The sequence below is a fragment of the Sander vitreus genome, chromosome 17, assembly GCF_031162955.1.
Source record: "Sander vitreus isolate 19-12246 chromosome 17, sanVit1, whole genome shotgun sequence".
Taxonomy (NCBI): Eukaryota; Metazoa; Chordata; class Actinopteri; order Perciformes; family Percidae; genus Sander; species Sander vitreus.
The window spans coordinates 27557292-27576560 of NC_135871.1; the positions used below are offsets into that span (position 1 = coordinate 27557292).

The 19269-nt window shown below is 41.2% G+C and overlaps 2 protein-coding genes across 5 annotated transcripts; one reads left to right on the top strand and one right to left on the bottom strand.

Annotated features, from left to right (window-relative positions):
- Window positions 1-643: 643 nt before the first annotated feature.
- On the top strand, window positions 644-10673 carry cryzl1 (crystallin, zeta (quinone reductase)-like 1). 2 transcript variants are annotated; one of them, XM_078272336.1, is made up of 14 exons: window positions 644-877; window positions 2096-2173; window positions 3132-3204; window positions 3693-3737; window positions 5079-5147; window positions 5594-5727; window positions 5940-6051; window positions 6303-6323; window positions 7395-7493; window positions 8072-8184; window positions 8373-8478; window positions 8565-8610; window positions 9803-9919; window positions 10040-10673. In XM_078272336.1, the coding sequence occupies exons 1-13, from the start codon at window positions 812-814 to the stop codon at window positions 9897-9899; spliced, it is 1059 nt and encodes a 352-aa protein (XP_078128462.1). In that variant the 5' UTR covers window positions 644-811; the 3' UTR covers window positions 9900-9919; window positions 10040-10673. The 2 variants fall into 2 exon arrangements, with proteins under 2 accessions (XP_078128462.1, XP_078128463.1); XM_078272337.1 differs by lacking the exon at window positions 6303-6323.
- On the bottom strand, window positions 10581-19264 carry setd4 (SET domain containing 4). Of its 3 annotated transcripts, none has more exons than XM_078272333.1 (13): window positions 19156-19264; window positions 17747-17845; window positions 17543-17638; window positions 16428-16465; window positions 15230-15318; window positions 14609-14845; window positions 14219-14278; window positions 13870-13999; window positions 13554-13728; window positions 12857-12935; window positions 12441-12521; window positions 12170-12293; window positions 10581-12082 (listed from the first exon to the last, which is right to left on the bottom strand). In XM_078272333.1, the coding sequence occupies exons 2-13, from the start codon at window positions 17820-17822 to the stop codon at window positions 11906-11908; spliced, it is 1362 nt and encodes a 453-aa protein (XP_078128459.1). In that variant the 5' UTR covers window positions 17823-17845; window positions 19156-19264; the 3' UTR covers window positions 10581-11905. The 3 variants fall into 3 exon arrangements, with proteins under 3 accessions (XP_078128459.1, XP_078128460.1, XP_078128461.1); XM_078272334.1 differs by having other exon boundaries at window positions 17747-17842; window positions 19156-19260; XM_078272335.1 differs by lacking the exon at window positions 17543-17638.
- Window positions 19265-19269: the final 5 nt, after the last annotated feature.

Consider the following 19269-nt stretch of genomic DNA (forward strand, 5'->3'; position numbering starts at 1 on the left):
ATTTCTGGGAGGTGGTGGTTAAAATGCCAATGTGATTCCAATCACTTCACATTGAAGATTTGTTTTCTTCTTCAAATTATGTTATAAAGCAGGGATCTTCATCAGGGGGTCCGGGACCCTTAGGGGGTCCTCAGAGTCCAAATGACTGTTGATTAATTGAAAGTTTTTTCAAATAATCCAACATATTATTAGCAAATATAAATCCCCACTGAAGATAGGCTTACTGGCCTATTGGTAAGGTATAGTCACTAAAGTAGCCATCCAAAGATACAGTTAATCCTAAAGATTCCACTGTGCCATATCTATGTTTTAAAATGAAAACATGATTTAGAAAATCATGGCAACAATTATAAGGCTATTTATATATAAATAGCTTAGTATTCTATGCAAAAATGGTATGTATAAAGGCTTTAGGCCGCCCTATACGTTATTGTAGGCCCAGTTTAATATGCTACTTCATTTTATACAATATATGTAGTAGGGGGTCCCTGCTCCGTCTCTCTTCAGTTAAGGGGTCCTTGGCTTAAAAAACGTTGAAGACCCCTGTTATAAAGGGTTAGTTTGCCTTCGCGCGAGTAGTTTTAACATCAGTAATAATCCATAATATCCTATAGAGGGCGGTATTGGAAAGATTGTAATACTACAGGAAAAAATGTCAACAACGAAGAAGAGGTCTGCTGACTTAAGCTAGTCAGTTTAGCAGCAAGTAGAAAGTAGCGTTATCTTCTACAGGAGAAAATACATAACATTATATTAGAATATTTTGACGTTGTATAGCTGCATTAATTAAAGGTGAGGTTATAATAACAGTATGAAAGGTTTATACTGCCGAGCTGGTGAGAGTGACGCTGACCCCAAGTTCGTTATTCAGGAAACGGTGAGTGTGTGTTTCGTCTGTCGGGGTCTGACTGTGTGCAGGTGGATGCTGCTGCTGTCTGACTGAAGCCTGTCGTCATTATAAAACACCTTTCACTGCAGTAGGCCACCGACTAAAAGCGTCAGATCAGGGGAAGCAATGGAAACTAATCTGCTTGTGTGAAACTATGCCTCCTCCACCTGCAGACATGCAGCAGGGATTCCATTTGTCCAGCATATTCAAAAACCACAAATTCAAGCCTACCAGCCTACCACATATTATCTGATAACATTACTTGGCAACTTATTAACATTGGTTAGATTTCTAATTTGCAGAGATAGATAGATAGATAGATAGATAGATAGATAGATACTTTATTGATCCCCAAGGGGAAATTCAAGGTCCCAGTAGCTTAAAGACATCACACACAACATACACATACATCATAAACAGACACATAGGCCTACATCATAAACAGAATGTATGTAATGTATCCATAATGTCTGCCTTACAATCTGTATTTCTGTGTCTGTCTTTTTATGAAAACTATTCTATATCTTTTTAAAGAGACGTTTGTCTGTGCAGCTGATGTTAACCTGTTTGTGTCTCCCCGGGTTACAATGTAAAGCACTGTTTCTCTGTGTCTGTACGTCTCTGTGTCTGTACGTCTCTGTGTCTGTACGTACGTCTCTGTGTCTGTACATACGTCTCTGTGTCTGTACGTACGTCTCTGTGTCTGTACGTCTGTGTCTGTACATACGTCTCTGTGTCTGGTCTGTACGTCTCTGTGTCTGTACGTCTCTGTGTCTGTACGTACGTCTCTGTGTCTGTACGTCTGTGTCTGTACGTACGTCTCTGTGTCTGTACGTCTCTGTGTCTGTACGTACGTCTCTGTGTCTGTACATACGTCTCTGTGTCTGTACGTACGTCTCTGTACGTCTGTGTCTGTACGTCTCTGTGTCTGTACGTACGTCTCTGTACGTCTGTGTCTATACGTCTCTGTGTCTGTACGTCCGTCTCTGTGTCTGTACATCTCTGTCTCTGTGTCTGTACGTCCGTCTCTGTGTCTGTACATCTCTGTCTCTGTGTCTGTATGTCCGTCTCTGTGTCTGTACGTCTCTGTACGTCCGTCTCTGTGTCTGTACGTCCGTCTCTGTGTCTGTACGTCTGTGTCTGTACGTCCATCTCTGTGTCTGTACGTCTCTGTGACGGTTTGTGTCTCTATCTGTTTCCCTCCAGAGTCTTCCAGAGATTTTAGGCAGCCATCTGGTCCGAGTTCAGGTAAAGGCATGTGGACTCAGCCCAGTGGACTTCAAGGTACTTAAATCAAAGATGATGTCAAAATGGATGTGAGCATTAGGGCTGCTACGAAATGAGGAAAATGTGCCACATGCGATAACGTTGTTGAACATCATATATATCGTTATCACAACATATGTGATAACGATATTACTTGCGAGATATATATATATATATATATATACACACACAGATATTAAAATGTACTCCCTTCTGACTTTCTGTTGCTTTTAGTATTCTTCGAAAATGCAACAAATTGCTTGTTGAATTTAAAACAAATAAAAGGAAATCATTTCTAACATTCTTTTATTGAACAATTGAAGACTGAATTGAACATACAAGGCACTACTTAAAAAAGAATGAGTTACATTTGAATTTTTTTACTGATATTTTCTTTCAACTAACACAAAAAATGTCATAGTGTCTATTGTGATATGTTGCAGCCTTTTGCGATATGTATATTGCGCTAGTTGATATTGCTGATATATATATCTATATATCTATATCATATATATATATATATATATATATATATATATATATATATATATATATATATATATATATATATATATATATGGTATATGTTAAATCCAAAAGATCTGCAGCCACTTAATGTCAACTGTTGCAATCAAAGATATAGTTTGAGGACTTGATTCATATTAAAATAAATTGCATTACGTGCATTATTACATGTATTAATGGTTGAAATACATTTGAAAATCTTGGTTATCATCTTGTGTAGTCCATATACTGCATGTGTCCGTAGGTCCAGCTACACTGTCACTGATCTGTTATTCTTGCATATTAAATAACGCTGTTCGGAACAACTACTGTGTCAGTATTGTTCCTTAATCTTTTGTGCCAGCAAAGGTCACTGAATCAAATTGAAATCTTTAAATACATCCCCCCCTTGTGTGACTGAAGTGATGACTCATCTTCTCTCTGCTCATTTCTCTTCCGTCCTGTTCTCCAGCTGCTTGATGACTTGGGGATCCAGAGAGATCTAATTCCTGTTGGCAGAGAGGTGGCCGGGATCGTCCTGCAAGGTTGCTAAACACACAAACACACTTTTCCCTGGCGCTGCATGATTGTTCAGAAGGAAAACGTGATTAGTAGTACTGTAAATTAGCCTGGAAATCCAGACCCAAATCCGAAAGATTAAGGGTCTGGCAATGAGTAATGAAAATGGCCCAACTTGAGGAGCGGCACCAAGCCTGCATTTGAAAATATCACTGCACGCAATTGGATAACACTACGACCAATGTTTACTGACTTGATTCCGGACTTCGACGTCGCAGCGCTGTCGTCATCTGTTTAGCTCGCCTCTGGCCCGCCTATATCAGATACACAGATGTGATTGGTGCAGCTCGGCTCCAAGGGCATAGTTAATGAGCATCATTACTCAATGCCAGAGTGACTCGCTGAGCAAAATCAAATTGTGCTCTCACGAGAACTCTGGATTTCCAGGGTAGTAGTAAGTGCCTTCACAGACATTTTGTCACTTTAAATTGTTTGTTTGTGTTTGTTCCTGCAGTGGGCGACAAGGTCTCTTTCTTCCAGCCGGAGGATGAGGTTGTAGGTAGGGACCTTTTTATTTATTTATCTGATGTAGGAGCTGACAGTGGTTGGAGGTTAAAGATAGATAGAGCATGCGATTTTAACTGCGTGGACACTGGAGAGCACGACACGACATTTGCTGTTGTTTTTGTAATCAGATACATTTGTAATATCTGATAATTAATAATGTACAATAACTCGAGCTGGGTGATAATTCATAATTATCATGTGTTGCCTCTTCATATTATTGTATTGCGAAAACATTTTCAAATTCAGATATTGTAAGCTCTCATGTCTTAAAGGAACACGCCGACTTATTGGGACTTTGTCTTATTCCCCGTATCCCCCAGAGTTAGATAAGTCCATACATACCCTTCTCATCTCCGTGCGTGTCGTAACTCTGTCTGACGCCCCCACTGCTAGCCTAGCTTAGCACAGATCCTGGAGGTAACCGGCTCCATCTAGCCTACTGCTCCCAATAAGTGACAAAATAACGCCAACATGTTCCTATTTACATGTTGTGATTTGTAGAGTCACAGCGTGTACAAATAACAAGGTCACATGAGACACAGCCATCTTCTAACCGTATATAAACTGGGAACTATATTCTCACAATAAGTCGGCGTGTTCCTTTAAATTAATGATACGTCATATTTAACCAAAATCTGTAACATTGTTGGATCTTATTATAGCAAAACAATAAAACCTCTTGACTGAATGTGCATAACCGCAGTATTAACGTTCCTATTGCCCTTGCCCCTACCATATTATACACTAGTCACTGCCACAGGCCTGACCGAGACTTGGTGTGAGCTACAAAATTAATCTAGATTATTTTATTAGCATGGAAGATTTTTAAAACTAGGATAAAGGACTTCCTGAATGCACATGTCCTGTTACAGAATTCAGATTTTCTTAGTGTTGAATGTCATTTTTCTGTTTGTTGTTTGCTGTTTGTTACTGTATGTTGAAACTTTGATGCTGCTGCCTTGGCCAGGACGAAAACTTAAGAATCCTACTATGGCCACGCCAAGACCTGCCCTTCAATAGCAGCTCGATTGGTTGGGGTTAGGCATTCAACCTTGAGTGGTTGAGGTTAGGATAGCCAATTGGTCAGGGGATAGGACCTGAACAAATCGGGTTACGTTACCTTGCGTAAGCATGGACGCCTGGCCAATAGTAGCGTGTGAAGGGCGGGTCTTGGCGTGGCCATAGTAGGATTCATAAATTAGCGGCCAGGACTCCCTTGTAAAAAAAAGATTCTGAATCTCAATGGGACTATTTCCTGGTTAAATAAAAGTTTAAAAAAAAAAAGAACTGTCTATCCTTCTGTCTCTCAAACTCATCGACCGTCCCTTTCCAGGCATTCTGCCTCTGGACTCTCCCTGCTCTGGACTCTGTGATGTCATTGAAATAGATGAACACTATTTAGGTACACACACACACACACACACACACACACACATGCACTTTGTTCCTGCAAATGTGCAGCGTCCATTATCATCAAACACAAATTCTCACGACAGTCAGCTTACCAAGCCGACTGTCAAAGCCATTCCAGGTCCCAGCCCCTCTTCTAAAAGCTTTGCTGGCAGAATTGTGTAAAAGCACCTTAAGTGCACAGACTGCCCTCTGTTTCACCTGTGGTTGCTGTCTGACTTCATTTTGAAGCCCTACACGACAAAAAAAGAAGAAAATCAGTATATTGTCCTTGTGAAATCGGTTCATAAAGGGGAGTTCACCTTGCAACAAAATGTTTATCACATTACTCTGATGTTATACACATATCAATCAGCTCTGTCAAAGCTAGAACACCGTGAGGTCATTAAGGCGCAAATAAATGTGTAAAACGGATCCACTAAACGTGTGTTTCTCCAGTTCAGAAGCCAGAGAAGCTCAGCTCGGTGTGTGTCGCAGGAGCTCTGCGTGACGGCCTGTGTGCTCACACTGCTCTACACACACACGCTCGCATGGCAGCCGGACACACACTCCTGGTCATGGACGGAGCCAGCGTATGTATAATACTCAAGAATCGGACGTCCTGGTGACACAGTGGAGAAACGCACTCATCATGCAACCACAACGCTCATCTAGGAGGGTTTCATCCCGTCAGGGGACCTTTTGTTGCAACACGTTTCCTGTCGTTCTCTAATTTTAAAACTATCCAATAGAGACAAAATGAGAATGTGTAAGTTTAATGTTCCCATCTCCTCTCCCTCCTCAGTCTTTTGGCCTTATGTGCATCCAGTTGGCTTGTCACCACGGAGTGAAGGTTTTAACGACATCACACTCGCCGCAAAAGCACACATTCCTGGAGCAGCTTCGGCCCAGCGTAGGTATGTACAGGCCGACGTTGTGATGTCTGTAGTTGACATTCAAAAAGCTTTGTGTGTCCTTAACAGTAACATCTTAAACCCAATCTTCGTGGAGTGTACAAAATCGCTACAAAATCACAGCAATTCCTTTCAGACTGGAACTTTTCGGTTTTCTGATCATTTCATTTCTCTTTTGCTTCCCTTTCACCCTTTAAAAAAAAAAAAATCTTTGTTTGTTTCCTCTTTTTTCCTCCCTTTCATATTTTCCTCAGGTGTTCAGGATCCTTTAGTAGGTAAGAGCTTTTGTTTCTGTCTTTCTAACTGACTTGCATGCTTGCTTCTTTGCTGCTGATCTTCTCATTCCTGAACTAAATAGCATTTGGATGAATTAATATCACAGAGTCTTGAGTCTGTCTGAATCCATGGAGGATTCCAGTGTACAGCAAATCATCAGTATATTAGATGTATTGATTTTGTAATAACTGTTTACACAGTTTTTAGTTAACATTTAGTTGAGACATATTACAAACAATTTACCCCAGGAGAAGACCTCATTCTTTTCTCATTTGAAGTAAATGTTGTAAAAGGGAGACTGAAGTGATGGTCTGATGATCTAAAACCTGCTGCCACCGTGTGGAAAATATTGAAATTGCAACCGCTGCAACTTAAAGTGCTCATATTATGCTCATTTTCAGGGTCATAATTGTATTTAGAGGTTGTACCAATAGTTTTATGTAATTTAATTTTCAGAAAACACCATATTTTTGTTGTACTGCACATTGCTGCAGCTCCTCTTTTCACCCTGTGTGTTGAGCTCTCTGTTTTAGCTACAGAGTGAGACATCTCACTTCTATTCCATATTTGTTGGGAGTCGCACATGCGCAGTAAGTACTGCTAGCCAGTCAGAAGCAGAGTATGAGGGCGTGCCACGCTAGCAGCTAGGCGAGCATTATAATGTGTGTTACAAAGTGACCACGTTTGTCTCTGAAGTAAAGGCTGGACTACAATAGAGCTGTTTGGAGCAGTTTGTGAACAGTGTTTTCTGTTGAAGATGGTAAGTCCCTTTGGGCTTTTTCACTTTGTAAACCTATAACATGCACAAAAAAGATATAGAACACAATAAAGGAAAGGGAAAAAGCCAAAAAGCATAATATGAGCACTGTAAATAAGCTTCCAATTAGATATTTTGTGCAGATAGGAGTAGAATTACAAACTGGCGTTGAGACAGCATTCATTGCTTTCCTATCATAAAAAATAAAAATAAAAATCATAATAAATAATCAATAATAATAATAAAAAATAATCCTAAAAAAGTATTATAAACTGATTAGTGATATCATGTTGCTGTGTCTTTGTGTGTATAGTTAAGGTTATTCCAGTTTATAACGACTCATCAGACCTGCTGCCAGTGGTTTTGGAGGAGACAGGAGGACTGGGAGTGGATATAGTCATAGACTCTGGAGGTAAACACATTGTTTCTGTGTCTGGTGATCTGTCTTATTCACACTGTTGAATAGGGCTGCACGATATGAGCAAAATATGCAATATGCGATAACGTTGTTGAATATCGCGCTAACAATATTACTTGGGATTAATAAGCAGATATTATTATTATTAAGTGTACTCAACTTCTGCATTCAGTGTTCTGCTAAAATACAACAAACTGGTTGTTGAATTTAAAACAAATGAGAGGAAATCATCTCCAACATTATATAAAAGGCACCACTAAAAATGTAGTTACATTTTAAAGTGCAGTTTTCTGATTATTTCTTTCAAAAACTCAAAACATCGGAGTATCTTTCGCGATGTCGCAGCCTTTCGCGATGTGTTTAGTGCGCGCCAGTTAATACCGCGATGACAATACTTTTTTTTTTAAAACCCGATATATTGTGCAGCCCTACTGTTGAACATTAGTTTTATTGTAAAAAATGGACATCAGATCTGTCAGCGTGCCCTCAGGCTTCAGAATGGTACAGTAGAGCAACGACACAACCTTCAGTTCAACATCATAACACATGAACATTTTTGTGTGTGTGTGTAGTACGTCTGCACGAGGAAGAGTCAGAGAAGACCAAGCTCCTCCCACACAAACATGACATCATCAGTGTGCTGGGAGTCGGGGGCCACTGGGTCACATCCCACAAAGACCTGCAGGTGAGTCAGAGCTGCATCACACAGGGTATTTCTTCAGGTTAAAAAAAAAAAAAGAATACATATTAAATCTCATTCTAATAGACTAGAAAATAACCTTTTATAAAAGAAGTATTTTTTTATCATAATTTTGTACAGCTTGATTCAAAAGTCTTATCGTCAGATTATCACTGTTTTTTGTATTTTTACAGTTGGATCCTCCAGATTGCAGATTCCTGTACTTAAAATCAGCCTCTCTTACTTTCCTCAACCATGAAGTGTGGACGGCTTCATCGGCTCAGCAAGGAAGATACCTCCGTATCCTGTGCCGACGGTGGTTAATCTAATACATATAGTGCAAATAATAAGGTACATAAACTCCCTCCTTAACACACTTGTGTCAGATATTCTGAAGGACATTGTGGAGAAGATGTCAGCCGGAGTTCTCAGGTAACTCATCACACAACAACCACTCAGTAGGGTTGTAGGGTCCATCACATTTGTTTATCCATGAGTAGATACTGGTGTCGGATACATTCATAATACTGAGTACAAACTCACCATGTATTTGTTTGCTGCAGCTCCTCTTTTCACCCTGTGTGTTGAGCTCTCTGTTTTAGCTACAGAGTGAGACATCTCACTTCTGTTCCATCTTTGTTGGGAGTCGCACATGCTCAGTACCTAGGTAAGGACTACTAGCCAGTCAGAAGCAGAGTATGAGGGCGTGCCATGCTAGCAGCTAGGCGAGCATTATAACGTGTGTTCCAAAGTGACCACGTTTGTCTCTGAAGTAAAGGCTGGACTACAATAGAGCTGTTTGGAGCAGTTTGTGAACAGTGTTTTCTGTTGGAGATGGTAAGTCCCTTTGGGGGGGATCTTCGGGCTTTTTCACTTTGTAAACCTATAACATGCACAAAAAGATATATAACACAATAAAGGTAAGGGAAAAAGCCAAAAAGCATAATATGAGCACTTTAAATAAGTCACAACCGCATAATGAGGTTAACACAATGGTGATTGAACCTATGGCCCTCTGTTTAAAGACCTTGCATTTTGCAGTATTACGATCTGGTTGTCCGTGGCAACATTTCTGGGGAAAATCCCAAGCGGCGCACAGTTAGAGATGCGTTTTCACTTACCCAGCAGTGGTTGCTCCGCCAGAGAGGGTAGGCGGAGCCAACACAACAGACTCGCTCCTCAACTCACTTATGTGTGAAGCGGAAAACTATTTTTCCCGGTCTCTGCCAACTGACCTACGTCACACAGGCAACACTGTTTGGATCTCTGGGAAGTCAGATCCAAAAAAAACATCCGCTTAGGTAGGTGCCGCCACGGAGGTTAAATCTGCTAAGTGCAGCTTTAAATATAGAAGATTCAGGAAACTGTATGGGAAAACTATATTTAGTCACATCTCTGTTGTCTTTTCTCTACACTTTTTTTTTAGTGCCCCCAAATCTTCAAATCTGATTTTAAGAGCGCACACAGTTCATAATTGAGTTTATAGATTTAAGACCATTAAGACCAAAACTGCAAGCACGGAATAAGGACCAACAGCCCACTGTTTTCCAGATGCACACACTGTAGTATAACTTAACCCAATATAATCTGTCCTGTTCTGTCTGGTTTCGATCTGTCTCTCCAGACCTCAGCCTGAAGAGGCGGTCCCTCTCTATGAAGCCACGGTTACCATGGCGACTGTCCAGCGTCACCAGAAGAAAAAAGCTGTTGTTCAACTCTGACCACAACACTCGTCTGAGATGTAAGACAACACAACCTACAACTCCCAGGAATCACTTTTCCTTCTGCAGCTCAACTGTTTAATATAACAAGTGAACACTTAGAAACGCAACTGTTTTTACTTGTGAATTGTTTTTTTTAGGGACCTGAAACCTGCCGCAGCACGCATCATCACAGGCAGACAACATCAACCTGCTGCCTGTCTGGGCTAACACGGAGAACACCACACTCATTTGAACACCTGTGGTCAGAGTCTCCACTTCACTTAACCTGCCTGACGTTAAGCTGCAGGAAGACTGTTTCCTCCAAACAGACACCTTTGACCACATTCTGAATATGTATGATTTCATGTGGCTCACATTAAAGCCTATCTGGTCATTATTCATTACTTTATATTTCTTTGAGAATCATCCACAACACTTCATTTGACTCTAACTACACATTTTTATCAAAAAAGATGACTGCAATTCTTGCTTTTGGTGTAACTCTTAAGTTTTATGTTTTGCTTTTCATCCAAATGTACAAATAATTATAAACAGGAACTGAAATTAAAGTTATAAAAGCATGATGTGTAATGTTGAGCTTTTTGTCTTCTGTACTTTGTAATCACTTGAATCAAACAAATTCAACTCCTGAATGGAAATGATCGAGAACTGTACTTGTTTTTTTTTTTTTTTTAAATCAGAAAAAGTATGTTGTTTTCCTCTCTACTCTGTTTCCTCATAATTGTATTTTAGAGCTATGAATGAGCCCAAATAAAATCCGGCCTGACCCTACATGGACCTGCATAGTTTCTGACCAAGCCAAACCACGGCTGATTAAAAACCCTCCAATCTCCACTCCTTTTTGTGCACACTGCCTGCGTGGCGTGAGCGTGGCATTTCTGTTGCGTGGCGGCTGCGTGGCGTTTTCTATGTCTTTGCACACCAGAAACATTTCTGACGCGGTGCAGCTGCTGATGCTAGTCTTGTCTGTACACATGTATGTTTCCCATTGATAAAAATGAAATAATAGCGTGTTCTTCAACTTTATTTTGTCAATACTTTTTGTGTTTGTACGTTTGTTTGCACATATATCAATATATCACCCTTGTTCGACATATGGGGAGAGAGTTGTGGAAATGTACTGCACTCAAGCAGTAGTATACTTAATGTTAAACAAATATATACTTTGATTTGATTACAGCAAAGACAACGTCGGCAGTATTGACGGCAAAATAGGCTACAGAATATTTCGTTACATTTATATCAAAACCTAGAGACTTTCAAACATCAAAATGTCTTTTAGTAAATGTATTTGTGTCAAAATGACATATAAACATCTTTTCGTATTCTATTTTTCCCTGGAAACGCTTCCAACGCGCTTGTGTGTCACCTGAAAAATAGGCGTCAGTCCTATTTCTAGCATGCACGCGTTTTCCGCGACGTGCGTGTCACGCAGGCAGTGTGCAAGCTCTAACCTGTTAACATGGGAGCCGAAATAAAAAACGGACACGCCACGCCACGCAGGCAGTGTGAAGGAGGCCTAAGTTGAATAGTTATCTAGAAGATGATGGTCACACACAGCTCATACATTTCATGACATTACACAGACTATGAGGTCTGCAGTCAAAAAACAAAACAACACTGGGAAATTTGCACGAACCCATGAATTACAGCCCGGCCCAATTGGGTTCGGGCAGAGAATCGAAGCTCTATTCTGTCCAGAAGGTTACAAGAATAGTTTTACAGTCACTTCAGTTCACTGTATTTTGACCATTGCTTGGATCAACTGATGGTGGTGATGAGAGCCTCACCGTCTTGCTTAGGGCCGGTATAACAGGGCAGACGCTCTTTGAGCATACCTGGAATCAGACCTGTGACCCTCTGACGTCAGGCAATTCTGCGGTCTTTCGTCAGCCATACCTGTCGACAGGCAGAACAGGAACAGGGAAACTGTCTGGCATCACCAGTTCAGCCAATAACATTGCTTCTTGTAGCGAATGGCAGGCCACGGAACCAATCGGATGTCAGCTCACAGTGTCAATATCAGGTTGGCATGACAAGAGTTCGTCTGGTTGTCTCGCCGTGCCTTCCAGTGCCTCAAGACAGCTTCCCAGGATGCACCTCTCCTCCTGTCGCAGTGACTTGACCACATCTAGCTGCTCCCTGACTGACTGGTCACAATGCTGGAGGAGGTGGGAGATCTAAACACACACAGCACGTAAAGAAATGTGAGGGTGTGAGGGTGTGTGTGTGTGGGTGGGTGGGTGTGTGTGTGTGTGTACACACACCTTATCCAGGGCTGTGTGAGTGTCTTGTAGTAGTCGTCGACAGAGAGTCTTAGCTGTCTGCAAGCTCCTCTCCTCTCTCTCTTCACACACCACCTGGCCGAGCAACACTGCCTTCCAGTGGTGACTATGAAAATACACGCACACATCTAATAAATCATCTATATTTTTATATATCATACAGCAGAATAAGCAAGCAGAGGTTCCCTTTTATACAGATATACACATATGAATATGTGTGTGTGTGTGTGTGCATGTGTGTGTATAGACTTACTACAGTGTTTGTGGCAGGGACAACAGTCTGAGAGCCGTCATCAGCCTCCAACTGGGACCTTCACTGGACACAGTGAGATTACTAACAGGGAGAAAAGAGGAGTTTGAGTGATTTTAGGTATCACATTTTATTTTAAATTCATTAATCTCTGTGTGCAATGCAGCAATTTCTCTATTTATATGTATTAATGAATCTATTTTAGCATAAAGACTGGAAACAGGCAGACTGCTGCAACTCTGGGCAAGAAGACAACATGTAGCTCCAAAAACGGAGGACTGTTCCTTTAACATCGCTCCTGGTTCCTCTATAACACTATAACAATAATAGTAGTTATAGTATCTAGTAGCGCTTTTACAATGGTTTACAGACAAACCATACAATACATGAAAGATACAATGACAATGCAGATGTCTTACTGAAGGAAACTGTTCTCTCTGAGAAACTTGATCTTCTGATCCAAACTCTTATCACCTCCTAAAACGTCTGCGAGGAGATCTAAGGGACCACAGTGAAACATACAAGCACAACGCTCCGGTAACAGTGTCATTAACTTATCACATCACCTGTATTAAAACAACAACAACAACAACACACTGAGACAATAACTGCAATATCTATACAATATCTGTATCTGTTTTGCCTTAAAGGTCCAATGTGTGGGAATTTATCCCATCTAGTGTTGAGATCATACATCGCAATCAACTCTCTCGCGCCACGCAGTTCAAAGTACGTATTACAGCTACGGTAGCCTTCGCGCTTCAAAAAGCCGGGATACCCATTAGCAGCACCTGTGAGTTTATCATGTGACAGCGAAAACTTGAAAGGCGGAGCAGTATGTCCTGTGTGTCCCTTACTGGCTAATATATTTCAAGATAGCGCATGAATATGGAGCGTCTACCCCAGTTCATGCAAACGCAAATGTAAAATTTCAAGCCAATAGGAATACTTGGAATTGATGGTGGTGGTGGTAAATATTCATGAAAAAGGACACGTTTGTGAACGGGCAACACAGATTTTGATAATGAACAACTAAACACGGTACACACTGGACCTTTAAAGTAAATCTGGAGTTGCTTCAGAGGCAAGAATGATCAGGCTTGTTCTATTTCCTACCTGTATCCACATAGACCACGCTGTTGGGGTTGCAGGGGGCGACGAATCCGTACTCTAGCATCAGGCGCTGGCTATCATGAGAACCGTAGTTAATGAAGGCCTGCTGGTAGCGGAGTGTCCCGGAAACGCTCCTGATTTCATAACATCTCGTCGTGTCATTGAAACTTGCTTTTACCTGGAATTTTTTTTTTTTTATGACATTTGTGAAGACAGATTTGTCAAATCAGTTCAAACTCAAGTTGGGAAAGCAGAATAGGCCATATATTCTACACTGAGGGCTTTTACATACTGCATAGTTAAGTGTTTATGCGTGTACCTGCACGTCAGGGCGGTGGTTGAGCAGGTCCAGAAAGGGAGCCAAAGCATAAACATCCTGTCCAAACAGAAAGCTGTTGGATGGGTGGGACATGAAGACAGAGCGTGTGTTGACACTACACCACGCCCACCTGGAGGACAAGGGGAACAGCTTAATAACCTCACTGACTGAAAGTCCAACACATTTTAATGAATCAAGATATGTTTAAATCGCCATAAACCATTGTAGTGAATTGGTCATTCATTGATTTACCATTTTAAAAGTTTCTACATGTGCTAAGATTATGGAAAGGCTTATATTTAAAGTGTGTGTGTATGTGTGCGTGTGTGTGTACTGTACGTGTGCACACCTCAATGCTTCATATGTCAACAGCTCATCCACGGGCCGACTCACGATTGGCTGCAGGGATCTGGATCGAGAATAAATCCCTTACAGCTTGGGACGATACTGACATTGTTCACATAAAGAAGACTGATGTCTAGTCATGTCTTTTGAAGAAATTTATATATATATATATATATAGGGATGTATTTAAAGCATCAGGCTTATACTTGCATATTGAAAATAAGGGAAGAAAGATCATAGAAGACTATCGTCTAAATGCAAAGATTCAGTGGGCTACAAAAACTTGCCTTCTGCCAGTAATGTTACGCAATGTGCAAGTAAACTCTGCCCTGCTTATTCTAATCAGAGCATAACCTTAGACACACTGAATAAATGGCTTCAGTGTGGGACTCACCTGAAAAAGTCTTGATTAAAGGAGTGGAGTTCTCGCACCGCCTCCCTCTGCTCTAAAGCCCGTCTCCGCACACTGGTCGGCAGAACGGCCATGACATCGTCGGTGAAATAGGCGGGGCAGGTGTAAGTGGTGGGCAGCGCGTCGATGTAGGGGAACCAATCAGAGGCCTCTCCTCGGTGCCGCTCACACACCAGGAAGACACAGAGCGCCAACAGGGGAGAGAGGCGGGGCTTCCAGCTGGGGAGACAAGAATAATGACAGTTTGGGTCAAACGCAGCCGGCCCTCTAGACCCTTGGCCTACCCTCTTTGTGTCCGTATGCGTATTTGCAACGTTATTAACTTGACTACAGGTTCCTTACTCTTTTACTTATTCTGCTTCCCCTTACTCTTTTGCTACAATGCAATTCAGTACGACAAGAACACAAACTGCACCTTTAAAACTACCAGAGTTGAATCAACACACCTATGACACACTGAAGCTTTAAAGAGGTAGTAGTTATTGCACTGCACTTGATTTTACAGTTATTCTGTCCATATCTGGCCATATTCTGATATTTTAAATTGTTTCACTTGACTATAAATGTGTGTGTGTGTGTGTGTGTGTGTGTGTGTGTGTGTACCTCTTGATATACTGTCCCAGGTAGCTGTCCAGAACAGTTGAGGTTGTGAGGAGACAGGACTCTGGCAGAGAAATGACCAGCTGGCCAGGCTGACAGAAGAACAGCAACAGACAAAAGAGAAAGATTGTAACACTCAGAAACCCACGAGAAAAGAAATTGTAGTTAAAAAAAAGAGACGGAATGATTAACCAATCAAACAAAAGACCAGCTGGGTGTCAGCTTGGTTTTCTATGTCATCAAAGTCATTTACAGAATTAGAAATGATATTCTGTAACCTTAAAGGTGCACTACGAGTTCCTGCATGACGTCACTTCTGTTGACGTTCCAAGTAAAAACAGAGCAAGCTCGCCCCTCGGTCAGTGTAACGCTTATCACTTCAATTTTCTAAGCACAAACAGACATTTGGAAAAACAGAAAGAAATTTTCCATCTTTTTTTTCTCCACCTTGACAAATTAAAAAATTGGATCTTTAACCGGTTTTTATTCAGAGGATCAAAAATTTAGAAAATTTCTGGGCTCCAATTATTCAATACTATGATGATATTCTCTTCCTCTACTTTGCGGAATATGCAGGTCATTAACTGCATATGGAGTGGGGGGGGGGGGGCGTAGCTAGGAGGAACGAGGGAGAGAATACCATTGCAGTATTGAATAATTGGAACTCAGATGCAATTTTGTAATTTTCTAAATTTCTGATCCTCTGAATAAAAACAGAAAATTGGAAAAACAGTTTAAAGATCCAATTTTTTTTATTTGTCAAGGTGGAAAAAAATGAAACATTGGATATTGGAACCCATTTTTCTGTTTTTCCAAATGTCCGTTTGTGCTTAGAAAAATTGAACTGATAAGCGTTACACTGACCCCCCCCCTCCCCCCATGTTTCCGTAACTGTCATAACTAACTGACTGACTGACTAACTGTCACTAACCCCCCACCCCCCTCCCCCAACCATCTTGTCCGTGATTGGCTGGAGTGGTTTGTTGTATTTTGGTGCACAGCCTGTGCCTCAAGTGTTTGTTTGACGTTTACGACCCCTGTGTTGTCTCCCGAGGCCGGGCTGTTTCACAGTGTAGTCTGGGGGCAGGCAGCTAGCGGATCAAGGAGAGATGCCCACGATTTGAGACAAAAATGACATCGTGCTGGAACCATGCAGGAACTCATAGTGCACCTTTAAATTATTACTGGTTATGTTTTCTACCTTGATGCTCTTGAGAGCTTGCAGTCCTCTGCCTGTGTCTGGATGACGAGAAGCAACAAACACACAAACGTTAAAGTCTGTACTTCAATCAGATTACTTCACACAGGTTGAATGCAGTGAGAGGTTTATCTAATCTTTTCCACATCGCAGCCAATGGCTGCTCTCCAGGAGCAGAACCTGGGGAAGCAGATTGGCTGCTGTATCTGCCAATCACGGGATGTTATAACCAATTGTTGTCACTGTTAAGGAAACTAAATGTTCGTCCAAACATTGCAAACCTACAGTCTGCAAAAATGTGCGTCTGCGATGTAGATCTCGTCCAGACCCCGGTGTTGATGGCGCCAAATGACTCTGAGCAAGACATCTAACAGCTACATACGTTGGGACGTTGTGTAAAACGTAATTAAAAGGAGCACGCCGACTTATTGGGACTTTGTCTTATTCACCGTAACCCCCAGAGTTACATAAGTCCATACACACCCTTCTCATCTCCGTGCGTGTCGTAACTCTGCACAAAACTAGCTAAACATGGCGAAGCAGCATTCACTTTTTATTCACCACATACAGTATGACATATCTGGAACAAACTTCTTAGCAAACTCCCAGAAAGACTGCTTCAGCTCTCAGCTCTTTTAATTCAAGGCTCCTCTGTTTGCCACAGATTTAATTTAGACTATTTATTGACTATTGCTGCGAGGTATTTCTTTATTCCACTGTTTAATCGGTTTTATTCCATTTAATCTTCATCCTTAATCTTCTGTTTTAATTATTTGAATTCCTATGTGTGTCTTTTTAAAACATATTTTGTATATTGCCTTGTGTTTCCTTTGTGATTGAATGCCTTTATGTCTCCTGTAAAGCAATTTGGCCTTCCCCTCGCTACTTCCCCCCCCAAACCATGTTAAAGGAACACACCGACTTATTGGGACTTTGTCTTATTCCCCGTAACCCCCAGAGTTAGATAAGTCCATACATACCCTTCTCATCTCCGTGCGTGTCGTAACTCTGTCTGACGCCCCCCACCGCTAGCCTTTCGATATAATATTGCGCAACGTGACACCGCGATAACGATATTGAGTCGATATATCATGCACCCCTAGTTGGAAGGGACGTACCAGTGAAGAGGGCTGGCTGCAGCAGCGCTGAGGTGAAACCCCGTCGGTGGAGAAACTTCATCAGCCTCACATACTGCGGCTGGTGACACAGAGAGACTGAGGAAACCGAAACAATCAGAGACCTACAACTGTCCGTGCTGAAAACAGCTTACAGCGGCGAAACATTTTTAGAAGGCAACTATACAGGAGCAAAGTGGTTCATACCCGACTGGACGACACGCTCATGTTGCTGCCTCCTCTTCCTCGCAGCTCGTCCAGCCCGATGGCCGCGATCCCTCATGATCCCACCTGGACCTGAAGCTCCTCATGGTGGACAAACACACACTCTACTTATTTTGCCTTGTATTGTGTGTGTGTGTGTGTGTGTCTCTCTCTCTCTCTCTCATTTGGTGACTTTCTGGGGTTGTAGCTGCAATTTATTTCCCCACTTGCTTATCTTCTGATCCCTTTTAACATTTAGAAATATCACCAAAGCAAAGATCCTCTCTTGTATCCTCTCAAATTATTAGTTTATCTTCTACACTCAGTTGCCAGTTTATTAGGTAGCCTACATAAAACTAATGTAGTGCAATACACTAATCCTTTAATAAATCCTGTACCTTTACACAGGTTATAATGATCAGTGTTTGTTTGAATATGTTTTGAAGAAGTGTTGATTCAACTTAATGGTTATTTTGGAGCCATTTTTTTTTGTGGAACATTATATTGCATGATACTGACAGGTGTTTCTAATGTTATGTCCAACCCATATGTACACCTCTCTGTACAACACAATACAGTTAAGCAGCACCAGTAGCATCTCTATAAAAACAGTTAGTTTGAACCAAACTCCTTCATGGAGGTGGGATTTATTGCAGGGTTGTTGTAGACTGCGTTAGTATTAGTTCCTAATAATCTGGCAACATGGAGTATCTTCCAGTGGTGTAGTCTATGTGATAGAAGGTATACGCAGTATACCCACTAAGAAAGCTCCACTCCTCTACTTTAAAATGCCTAATGACACGCAACAACATACTTTCCATTATATTTTTGATATATTTGGAATTTTGATCTGTGTTTTTCTTCTTAACATAGGCTAAATAAAAGGTATTTCTGCCGTAAATTGGTGCATCATACAATCTGAACACAGGAAATGAAGTCGTTGATGATCAAAACATCCCTGGGGAGGACACCCAGACCCTCCAATATTATATGCCCCCCCTCGCCAAAAGGCTGACTCTGGCCAATATACAGTACAGTACTGTATATCTACTACAATACATTAGACTACACCACTGGTATCTTCCTATATTTAAATAGTTTTCAGTGTACTTCTGATAAAACATTGAATACAAAAGAATGACAACACAGACATACCTGCAGCTTAACATTCAAAGGAAAGTTTGTACGCATGTTAAAACTATGTTAAAACGTGCCAAACCACTGTTATGGTGTGGTATCAAAAAGCCTGTTGTAGTGTAACGTTCATTAATAACCAAACCCTGTCTCCCCTACAGTTAACACTACAAACATACCCATCATACACCACACACAAAACCAAACTGTATGTATCAAATACGTTTAACTATGGGTACATATCATTATCATACACAGTTAAACACCAAATATAATACCTAGATATTGTTGTCATCTGCATTCATCTTGATCCTGTCATCCTGCACGGCAGCTCTTAATACATCCATGGGTCAAACCCACGTGGTTAACTTGTTTTTCCGGGTATGCGCGCT